The 12,418-nt window shown below is 35.6% G+C and overlaps 1 protein-coding gene across 2 annotated transcripts in view; it reads left to right on the plus strand.

Moving 5' to 3' along the window:
* The window catches only part of cfap47 (chromosome X open reading frame 22), a 214,872-nt gene that overhangs the window by 13,922 nt on the left and 188,532 nt on the right, over positions 1-12,418 (plus strand). For both annotated transcript variants that reach the window (XM_012957626.2, XM_012957627.2), the window contains exons 9-17: positions 429-664; positions 2,175-2,364; positions 4,839-5,052; positions 6,456-6,608; positions 6,703-6,892; positions 9,356-9,452; positions 9,712-9,928; positions 11,280-11,524; positions 11,891-12,021. In XM_012957626.2, coding sequence (XP_012813080.2) covers positions 429-664; positions 2,175-2,364; positions 4,839-5,052; positions 6,456-6,608; positions 6,703-6,892; positions 9,356-9,452; positions 9,712-9,928; positions 11,280-11,524; positions 11,891-12,021 — 1,673 coding nt within the window. The remainder of the gene's footprint in view (positions 1-428; positions 665-2,174; positions 2,365-4,838; positions 5,053-6,455; positions 6,609-6,702; positions 6,893-9,355; positions 9,453-9,711; positions 9,929-11,279; positions 11,525-11,890; positions 12,022-12,418) is intronic.

Consider the following 12,418-nt stretch of genomic DNA (forward strand, 5'->3'; position numbering starts at 1 on the left):
CCTGATTCAGAACAGTCATCCTTAGTCAGAGTCAATTCTGTATTAAGGCAAGAATAAGACCCTCATCCTAATTTCACCTCATTCAACACTGACTTTTTATTCGTATGGCACCCTCACTCTCTTAGGAGAGGGCAGTAGTGATTCCCCAAGAAAGAAGTAGATGGTAGGACGTAAAGGACTGACAGGTGTAGCAGTGACCAAATAAATCAGTCAATCACTGCAGGGAGATACAAAGAGCCACTGAAGGATGAGGTTGGAGGTGCTTCGTTTAGGTAGAAAGCTTGTGAGTAAGTGAATGGGAAAGCTTCCTGGTGAGGGATAATAATTCTCAGGAGTCAAAGAGGAGCCATATTCTTCCATAGTGTTATGTTGTAAAACATTCCATTTGCTTATTTTCTACTCTTAATTTTCTGTTTTTATTGTTATAGAAACTAAGAAACAACATGTAGAGTTAGCAGTAACAGGCTCCGGTGTGCCTGTTGCATTGTCTTTCAATCCTGGAACATTATACAATTTTAAAGAGTGCTTCATTGGAGAACAGGTCGATATTCTCTGCTCATTACAGAATAAATCTCTGTGTCTTCCTGTGGTGTTTAGTTTCTGCAAGATTTCACATTTCTATATATCTCCAGCTAAAGGAAAGATAGAACCGGGACATTCTCAGGTACTATTTCTGCACTGTTTTAGGCAGCTGCATTTTAATTTAATTGTCCTCTATGCTGGAAAGTGAATACAATGCTATATGCTTTATAAATGTTTATAAGGAGACCATGGAAATATAGAATGCCTTTTTCTCAGCTGTCTGCTAGGAGACATGTTGGAACAGTATTTTTTACCTATATACAGTACTCCACACTTTGATTTTTCCTATATTTTAGCCCTCCATATATATACATGAAAAACTCTCCTGAGAATTCTGCCATTTTCTGTGTGAAAAGAGGTGTGGTTTTTCATACTGACAAAACCATTGCACCCCTATTCTAACTATATAACTATATAGTAGGATTTTGGGGGCACTGCATACATATGCAGTATACATAATCAGCAGTGACCCCTCTTAAACAGTGCAGAAAGCTGCCTGATAAATACAATGCTGCCTGCATTGGTCAGCACTGTATCTATAAGGGTCAGGAGGGGGGAGGAATGTAGGCGTGCTTACCCATTCGTTACCTAGCAAAACTTGGTGAAGACATGTGACCCAAATAAGTACAATGATGTGTACTCTAGCTCTTCTCCTCCCTGATCTCTGTAAATTAACCCTTTTATTTCTGATATTTTACTAGGAGCCAGTTCCTTGAAAGTAAACTTCCCTGTTAATATTAAAAAAAAGTTCACATTCTGGGGTTACCACCCCTTTAAGTAGTGGTGTACGCCTGTATGCTTATAATTCTACTTTTATGATTGTGTTGTAATACTAGTTAGTGCACATTAGAAGATAAGTAATGTTTACTGATTTATGAGAAAAGTAAGAAGGTAGAAAGCAGGGAATGAGGGTGACCTTACTAAGGCATCTTGATAAGCATCTAGAAATTGATGATCTTTCCGAATGTACAAACTGTAGAAGACCTATTTGTCTTTAAAGAATTTAACTTACTTACTATACTAGTGGTATTTTGTTTCACTTTGTATAATGGAAAATATTATTTGAATATTTGTCTGTTATACTTTATTTTTACCATAAGAAAGAAAGCTTAAAGAAAAATCCACCATAAATGAATTATGTAGAATCATATCAATTCCTATGTAAGCAGACACATCATCATTCATTATTTTTAAGTTTAGTGTAGTGTAAAGCAAAATCTCTAGCTTCAGCGACTTTTAGTGAACACAATCAACTTAAATTAATATTAAAATGAAACCAGTCTCAGCGGGTGGATATTATATTATTCTGAAGATTTCTTAGCTGCTGGGATAAAGAAGCAGCAAGATTTACAGCCACAATCTTCAAGAGTATTACACTGTAAATGGTAGTTTTTCAACTTCAGGGAAATGCAAAAAATTATGGTTTTATTTTCTCTGCATTTAAGGCAGCAAACATTTTTGTCTGTCTATAGCTAAAAGGCAGAAAATTGAAAACATTTTCCCTAAATGCAATGAATAGTAGAAATCATATAACAATATTAATGTGTCTCTGGAGTGTCCTGTCCAACTGCACTGTCCATTTATTTCTCTAGGATGTGATGCTTACATTTTCTCCACATCAAGTGGGAACCTTTAGAGTGAAGCAAGTAGTAGATATTTTGGGTCCCACTACTGAAGATAATTTACCAGCTTTAAAAACGAACGTCTTTCATCAAAAAACACTTATTTTTCATGCAGTGTGCAATCCTGTATCTAAGAGAATTGTGATGAAAATAAACCCAGGTAATATATGTTGACTGTACTATTTCTTTACTTGTGGTAAGTACATTTTTCCAACATACAGTATTGTTAATATACAAGGCACACAAGCTCAGTATGCTCTTAGTAAATTTGTAAAGGCTGGTACTTGTGTAAGACTTAAAGAGATACTGTCACCATAAATTAAACCTTTTGTTACATCTATCATAACATTATCTTTGCATGCTATTAATAATGTTGCCATAATTATTTGCCTGATGCTTTTTCATTACCTGTGATCCCTCATCTTCCGCTATGAGAGGGCTGCCATATTTGTGCAGCAGGAGTCCATTAGTATTAGAAGTGTGGTATGGTGACAAAAAGGTCCCCGGTTTCCTGGGGAAAAGTGATTGACAACATGTATGATGGGCCACGGATTCTCAGACATTTTTACTGAGGTGAGACCAGCAGTGTTTTGGGGCATAGAAACACTTTGTTTCTCTGCAGTTTTTTAAATTGTTGATCCGGGGCTGGTCTTACTGGGAATCCGCAAGAGCAGGGTGGGTGGATTCCCAAATCCATAGGCCAGGTTTTTCAGGAGGCCCTAGGCCTATTTGTAGTACACCTGAAGCTGTGCAGGGGAGCTGATGAGCCTGTGTGTGTGTGTGAGAGAGAGACACGCTGCTGGATTTGCTCAGCTTCAGGAGAAAGAGAAGCATTTATTTTTGTGTTAGCCAGGAGGCTTGATATTTCTGTTCCAACTGTTGTTTTATACCCCCTGCGAGGGGAAACTTCTGCAACCGCTGAAAAATAAACGTGGGCAGGAAGCCCTTACACCGGTCTTGGTGTGTGAAGTTGCCTCATTTGCAGCCTACCAGCGAGTGAACCCCCACAGAAGGTATAACTTACAGGCTGAGAAGGGACAGTCAGGTTGGCAAAACAGTCAGGTTTTGGAACTTCAAGTAACAATTACATACAAAAGCAGCCCTATCAGTGAAAAACAATCAACATGACCTAAAGGGAGCTTTTATGTACATTAATTTAATATTAATTAATTAATATTTTGAAGAGTAGTTAATTAATATTTTGAAGAGTAGTTTTTAAGTGTCAGTATCACTTTAAGGAGGAATTATTGTAAATGTAGAAATCCCTAATGGGGTGTATTACAATTGTACCCATAAACCATTCACCCAGTTTGGCCTATTTGGAGAAAGCTTAATAAATGGCTGGCCCACAGTACAAATCACTCCCTTATAAATTCCTTTCAATTCCTTGGATTTTTTTAAAGGTCTACTATGTATTATATTCCCATTGCAGTTCCCATCAGAACTGTTGTTGTGGCTTGTGTTTTGCCAGACTGCTAGATTTATTAACTAAATTGAGTTGTTTTTATTTATAGACACATTGTAACTTGTACCTCAAAGGGGGCATTAGATTCAAAACATAGAATGAGACATTTATGTCTGAAAAAGCCTGGGTGTAAAGTCCATAAAAACTTCTTCCCTTGTTGCTTGAATCGCATTTCTCGCATTTCCCTTTAACTTGCACATAATTCAGATGTATAAGTTAGGGTAAGAACAGGGCTGCCTGCACCTGCAGATACAACACTCTGCACCTCACATCGGATTTTTTATGTACTATCAAATCATGCCATCACAAGTATTCCCCTGTAGCGAGTTCAATTCTGCAGGACAATAAAAGGCAGTGGCCTTTTGCTTATTAGGGCAGTTTTGCACATCAAATGCTGTAAACTCAACTGTAAATGTGGCAGTGAGACTGAATTCTTGGATGTTTTTAAGAAAAACATAACATATCTGTACATACAATATATACAGTATTTATGAATCATTTTTAATTTACTGTTGTTACTAATCCTTTAAGAGATATTTATCACTATTTTTGTAAAAGAGGAAGGTTTTGGATTGAAAAGAATGTATGTTATCTGCCAAATTGTGTTTGTATGTGTCTGCAAGTAGATTGTTCATCTTTTGGATTTGCTGAGGTGGCGTGTGGTTATTCCTTTCTTAGATTTAGTTACTAGACCAAAGAAATGACTGGATAAAGTAACAAAGAGGTAACATACAAGCTACTCTCTGAGGTGAGATTAAGTATCCTTTGGCTGCTCATGGCTACACATTCAGCTCATCCACTCATACATGAACATGGGCCCAGCTGACATTCATTCACTGAAGGTTTATCATTCTGTGTACCTACAGATAAGGTTTACAAAGTCAGCATAGCTCTCCTGTGGGCTATATGCAATTCAGCCTTTGACAAATATGGGAAAAGTACATTCCTGCCCCACAGAACTATATTTTGATGCCTGAGACACATAAGTTCTTTCAGAATTTAATCATTAGGGTTTATGACATGAATTGAACTCTGGCTTTGGGAATAATTATTTGGAATAATTATTTCTTCTCATGATTACTGCCGTATCTTACATTTAATGAGCTGTTGTATAAAAACTTATTACATTCAATGATTGATTGTGTGATTGATTGATTGTGTACACACAGGTATTACCCCCAAGGTTTCTAATGCCACTGGACAGTTTCTGGCTGCAGCTCAAGAGACAGCAATGTATATTGGACATACATCTGTGGCTGCTTTAAGTTCAAATAAAACCCATATACACAATCATCAAAAAAAAGATGACAATGAGGAACTGGTAGCATTTCCTAATGATCGAGCTGCAAGCATACGGCCTAGTGACAGTTCAACAAAGTACAGGTAATTAGCCTTTTATTGTTTATTTACTTCATAAAGGCATGAACATTAAATAGACAAAGGGTTTGCATACAAAACAGTAACTGTTAGGACTTAGGGCTCTGGCAAACGGGGAGATTAGTCGCCCGTGACAAATCTCCCTTGTCACGGGCGACTAATCTCCCCGGTGGGATGGCACATGCTGCGCAGGCGATTTCTGGAAATTGCAGAAAATGCCTCGCGAGGCAACTTTGCCGATTTGCCGAAATCGCCTGCTCAGCGTGAGCCATCCCACCGGCGACTTACATTTTCGCCGGTGGGATGGTAGTTCGGGGAGATTAGTCGCCCGTGACAAGGGAGATTTGTCGCAAGCAACTAATCTCCCCGTGTGCCAGAGCCCTTAAATGGCAAAGTTTAACATAAATGTAATTTGTAAAGAGAAAAACAAGATTTACCATTTATGTATGAAAACATTACAGTAGATATACTATAGTTTGACACTCAAACACTGTTTTTACAACCTGTGTTTTAACACAAAACAGTGATATTGTCTAAAAGATGCAGTCAAACAATTATATGGTCTGTAAATAAGTCAGCTCCCACATATACTTTACCCAAACAAGCAAGTAAATAGAGGTCTCCAAGTGTAATAACCCTTATGCTCACACTGTGTGTGTGCACGATGTGGTGGTAAATATAGTGGAAGGCGGTTTAGGGGCCTATCCATTTTGCTGTGTAAAACAAAATTCGCTGAAAAAAAATGTTGTAAAAAGCTGTTTGAAATAAATGCAAATTTCACTATCCAATTGTCAGATTTTACACTGTTATTTTTAGTTACAGCAGAAGAAAAAACGCATAAAAAGTTATGCCGTTTTTTTACACAGTGAAGCCTGCCAATGTGTGCTGAATTTTGTTGCCATTTTTTTTACACAGCATAATAAATAGCACCCTTTGTGTAAGACTAGCAAAGGGGACTTTAAAATGTGCTAAATAAAAAACTTCTGAAATACCCAATTCCATTTTTGCTGAATATTTATACAGTGCATGGCTTACAACTATTTTTTTTTGCATCATTATACATTTTCAGACATAGAAACGTTACCAGAAGATTGTTATACTGGATAACATAATAAAGACATATGTTTTCAGTAACAGAACAATCACGGAAAAACTTTAACTTTGCCAAAAATCTATGATATCCCTATCACAAACATAAACATTATAGGCCTTGAAAGAGATTGGCAGTTTATTTACATTTCCAGATTAAATCAAAATATGAAGTAAAAATAAAGTAAACCAGTTTGTTATGGATGTTGTAGGATAGGAATTTTAACTGTAAAGCTAAACAAGCCTGTATTATGCAGGAACATTAACATTTAAACCAACACTGAAATAGTGTGTTTTACAGTGCCTTTTTTTCATTTAAGGACACTCTTTACTAAAGTTGAAAGATACAATTATGTTGATCCAGATTATGCTTACACAGAGGAGGAAGAAAAGTTAAGGAAATCTCACAAGGACTACTATATTAATTATATCCAAAGCATAAGGGAGGAACGATTGAAAAGAGAAAAGGAAAGGTAACAATTTAACTGTACATGTAAATGCATAATTGATTCCAAAGGGCTTGTAGCATTTTTGTGTTATCATAATAAACCACAATTCTTTCTTTAGGGAATTTGAAGATGTGAATAATCCTACAGATATTGGCATTACACCAGCAGCAGGATTGGTATCTCCAAGTCCCTCAATTGTCGAGTGCTTTAATGAACCACAAAAGCTGAAAACATGTTCTTCACTTAATGGCCATATTTTGACCACTGGCCAGCTAGCTGCTGGAGAATCTAGATCTTTATCAAGAGAAGTAAGTATATTTATCCTTTTACTTACTTTTGAAACAAGGTAGCACTGCAAGGAGTGCAGTGCCACTGTTGGATGAAAGCAAAAGGCTAAGAAAGGCCTATGGATATAAACAAAGAAAATACAATGACTAATTTTACTCTAAATTGTCAAACACCATTTTTCATGGATTCACATTTTTTAATTCTGAAAAATGTTTTTGTCCTGATTATCCATTAGGTGTATTACATAACGCATGTATTACAAGTGTTAAGTATAAATATATCGAATGAAAAATCCATAACCAAAGTCAGAAAGAAGGCACATATGCTGTAATAGTGAAATGTGGTGAAAAGCATAGATCCACACTATATGGAGTATACTGTCAGGTAATAATCCATTGCACCAGATTTATATAGGTTATATATGGGAGGACTTGTAACTTGAAGTCAGTGGGTGGATTTCTGGCCTTTTTACAGCACAATTTATTTTTTGCATCTATTGTGTGTTTTTTCACAGTGAAACCTGGTGAAAAATTTTGCTCTTCACTACCCACATACCTATCCGTCATCCATAGTAAAAGAGACCTATGAAGTAATACATTTTTTTCTACTTTAAATTAACTGGTGAACTGTTTATTATGAATTTTACACACAATAGGGTTGATTCACTAAAGGTTGATATTTCGAGCGCTATTTATAACATGCGCTAAAAATTTTATTGCTTCTTATTTTTTGTGACTTAACGCACAATTCACTATAGGATACCTGCGCTAATTAAGGCGCGATGTTGTTTGCGGTATTTAAGTCACGATGAGCGTTTTTTTTGCATTATTTTCCGCGTGTGCGTTAATTCCCGCTGCACGCGATATATTTCGCCACTTGCTATGTTAGCACATGATTTAACGCACGATTTAACGCACGTAACCATTACGTTTGTAAAACTACTATTCTGCAAATGACCATTTCCCTGAAAACTGGAGGATGCATCACTCTAGGGCAAACACATACTTGAAAAATTCCACTGCAAAAAATGTATTGCCAAAAGCTCACAATTTTCTTTAAGTACTGCCTGCCCCAAGTAGGTGTTAATTTTCGCACAGACTTTTGCGATATTTAGTGCGTCTAACGCTTCTTATGTGTTTGTGAATCATGCGTTAATATTATTTCTATGCGAGAATTAACGCAATGCGTTAAAATTAACGCCTTGCGATCATGCTTTATTTAGCGCATGCAATATGCGGCTTAACACACGCAAATCAAGCGTTATTTTTTGCGTCAATTTTAATAAAAAAATAATGTGATACCACTTATCGCACTTTAGTGAATCAACCCTACTGTATCTATGTGGATTTTGTTATAAACCATTTGGCATTTTATTGGGTATGTGTGTATAATTTTAGCATGCTAGAAAATAACTGTGTACACATAATAAGAAGAGATTTATCAAAATTCCCAAATGCTTTTCAATTTTCTCCAACATCTCAATTTTTTGTTCTCATATATTTAAAGGAGAAGGAAAGGCTAATAAAGAGTTAATCTCAAGCTGCAGGCATACCTTCAGTTCTCTCAATAGTGCCCTTAAGTCTCCCCGTATTTCACCTGTTCAGAAGATCTGAAGCCAAACAGGAAGAAAAAACGCTGAGCTGTGTAAAGAAAGTTCCCATAATGCCTCACTCCTGCACAGACATGCAGACCAAACTGAACATACTCAGTTAGTTAGACTATGAGTTAGCCAACTATGATTGGCTCAGATCCACATTCCTAAGAGGGGGGAGTGTTCTTAGCATTCTTGAGGGAGGGGGGAGCAGGAAAGAGCAGAGAACAGAAAGCTGTGTGTCTCTGGCACAGGAATTACAGACACAACTAATCTTTCTTCAGAGAAGTCAGTGCAGCGTTTCTGTGAGTGCTTATGGCTGTATTTACATAGACCTTTCTGATAAAGCTTACTTAGTTTTTACCTTTCTTTCTCCTTTAACAATTACTATTTTGTAAGCTTAAAATTGGCCAAGATTGCATTGGCAAGCCATAACCTTTAATGATAAATCAGCCCATAAAAGTTTCAACAATTCTTGAGTCAAGTATTTGAAGTAATTCAAACACATGCTGCAGATGTGTTATTTAAATGGATCTTAACACTTGAAAATGATATCGATATATGTTGTGTAATCTTTTTCGGATGTGATTTTGGTGTTCTGTGATCCTTAGACCTTCGATTACAGTAAGTATGCAATGGTCATTCTGTTATACCTCTACCTCAGGTGTAGCCTGTGCACCACTTTCTGCTTTTGAGTTTTCTCATGACAGTTCTAAATAACTATAATATGTCTTTTCCTGCTAGGCATTTTTGCTTTGTTTTGTTGTATTCCTTTTACCCAACAGTACTTTCCAGTGATGGCAATAAAGTCTTATCCACCGCAACTTTCCAAAGCCTTGTTTAAGAGCTTGATCTGTTTTTCTCCTGGTAATAATGTACTGTTTTTCTGTAGACCAGTGATGGCATTAATGCAACACCATGTACTTCAACAGAAAAGGAAGACTGCAGCCTTACTCTCACTCCTCAGCAACTCATTCATGTAATTATTGGTAAGTCTTGAGCTATAGAACTGATTATAAGTAAAATCTTGATATGGAGGGTTGGAGAAATTAAATTCCTTTTCCGAACATATAATTTTCTTTTTATTTATTTTATTAATAATGTTCATATGTAAGATTCTTAATTCTTGAATTTTTTTAAAGTTCAAGTATAGAGAAAAAATGATAAATCTATTTTTAATGAAATCGATGATTTTTTGTATTCTTCGCTTTTGTGTCATTCAATGTTTTTTTTAATGTTTTTTAACAGGACCTTCAACAATAGACTTTGGAGAAGTTTGTGTCCGTTCCACATCTGTTCAGGAACTCCAAATCATTAACAGTCTGCATGCTTACATATGGGTTCAACTACAAATAGACTGTGATGAGCTGCAACAAACTGGCCCCATTTCTCATGTTGTTCCACCTATGTCAAAGACTGAGGTCCCTGTAGTACTGGAGACCAATACACTTGGAAAATTTAAAAAGTATGTTTATTCTTCTTTACATCTCTCCCTGTCCCTCACACTTTCTCTCTTTCCAGAGATGCATAGAAACTGAAGGTAAATCATTTTGAATATGTATTACATTGACTAATTACATACTTTTCTAGTATTACTGAACAGTTTTAGGCCCTTCTTAAGCATGCACATACACAAAAAGCACAGTTTTTGAGCAAATATGGAACTGATCCTTGTTCGGGTTCAATGTGTCATCATCTTTCTTTATAATACGTGATTTCTTATATATGAAAAATGATATAAGGGTAGGCAAGACAAAAGAGCTTTTAGGTGAAACCAAATTCAAGGAAAAATGGTTTTGACGTGCAGCATGCAATCAGAGTCTAGAAAACAATCCAATTTTACCATGTACTAGCCACAAGTACACAAATGACACAACTGACTTCAATGAAAGAGGTATATATGGCTGCCTTTTATGAATGTAGAATCAGCTTCATTGCTGAGTATTTTCAGACACACTACCTCTTAACAGGAATGGCTAATTCTTTCCATGTTTTCTAATAAATGTTAACAGTAATCTAACAGAGATATTTGTTGACAGTTTTTATAGGCGCAGTTCTTCCTTTGCAATTCCCTTAAAATTCAGAGCTTTAATGGCATACATTGTTCTCCACCCTTGACCTTAACTGAATTTTGTGATTATGGAAATGCAAACTCACTTGTATACCTGTAATGGTTTTGTTTAGTAAAACCAGGTTAATAAGTCAAGTTCCTTACCATTAAGATGATGTGCTCTTAGGTTAGAATTACAGTCATCAGCTAAATGATGCTTAGCATATCTGAAACTAATAGCCTTGTGTGTACTGAAAAGTAAGCTGATAGTATTAAAAGATGTATTATGTGACAGTCGTGTTCAGCAGTTTTTTAATAAGGTGTGAAAGACCATTAAAAGTTGTTAAACATCTTCTTTCAGAGACTTGTAATGAGTCAATAACCTTTAGCTTTATTCAGCATATTATTAGGTATGGTGGACTGCATAAGAACTTAATGCTTTGATATTAGTCAGACTGTAATGTTTTATCCTGTACATGCCTTAGATGCAATATTTTGCTTTTACTTTTAAAAATGCAGTTTTACTTTTTGTCTTCATAGTTTGGTTGTTTTTTTTATATTAAGACTTTGTAGTAATTACCAGAGTAAATGATAATGTCATTCCTATACAGCCATAGAGTGTTAAAGTATGAATACCAACTTATGACATAGTTCAGTAACTTGACATAAAAGAAAGTATATATGTGCCTAGTATTGAAATCAAATTAATATTTTAGCCCATTTTACATAGTTAAGCATAATAATGGAAAAAAATACTTTTCTGCAGGTCAGTTACCTACACTATCAATGGAAAACACTCTGGGCATATTCTTATAACTGCAAAAGCAGTTCCTGTTGCCCTTGAATTGTCATCGAATGAAATTGTTCTGACGCCCAACTCAAATTTCTTAGCTGAAAAAGGATTTCGATCTTCAGTAAGATTATACAATCGCAGGAATCATCCAGCTGAATTTAACTGGAAGCCAGTCATTACTGATAAAGGAATAGCATTTTCTATACGTCCTGCCAGAGGTAATGTTTTATAACATAATTACAATTGTTAACATTATTTCAATTAAATAATTATTTATAGGTCACTAAAACCAGGGTGCAGTTTTAATACCTGTACTTTAAATTACTTTTAATAGTCAGTTGCTATTGGCTATGCTATGGCAAAAAAAAAATTGCAAAATGCGGCTACCGCACTTTTTTTGACGTGACCAAGTTGCTTTAGGAGTACTAACCTTTATGTATCTTAGCTTAATGTGTACATGTTACACATATTAAATGTAGTTTACTTATTCCACATAATGATACATTTAAAATGTATGAAAACCTTTTGCAGGGAAATAAGTTTGATGGAGTCTAATACTGCCCTCTTTGACTAACCATAACTAGGCACAGTTGATGCATATAAAGACCTTGAATGTGAAGTTGTGTGGCATCCAGGATTCAGCTCCCCGCACATTGGCGAATTTAATCTTTGTGTGCTACAGGGGAATACACTAAAGTTGAAGTGTACTGCAGAGGTAATTATATTGTAGACATTAGTTATATTTTATTGTCATTTAACAGGTTTTAATTTTTAAGTGGAATATTCATTCTTAGGGAAAAGGGAAATGTAAAAAAATGTTTTCCTTTAAAAGAAATAGAAATGTTGAAATATAATAGAGTAAAGCCTTCCTTGCAAAGTGGGATTCATTTATGTAACAGATTTGTTTTGATATTTTAATATGTTTCACTAGAGCTATAGTGTTTGTCCATATAGTTTTCCCTCAAACACCAGTTTAGAATGTACATGCTCAGAAAATCTGAACTGACCCTGGCTAAGTGCATCTTTGTTTTCCTTATTTTAAACTAGGCTCCTTACTCTCCTCTCGCAGAACTAGCAAGGGTTTCATGTAAAATGGAAAAATATTTTTAAAG

Source organism: Xenopus tropicalis, chromosome 2, assembly GCF_000004195.4.
Source record: "Xenopus tropicalis strain Nigerian chromosome 2, UCB_Xtro_10.0, whole genome shotgun sequence".
In the NCBI taxonomy this organism is placed as follows: domain Eukaryota; kingdom Metazoa; phylum Chordata; class Amphibia; order Anura; family Pipidae; genus Xenopus; species Xenopus tropicalis.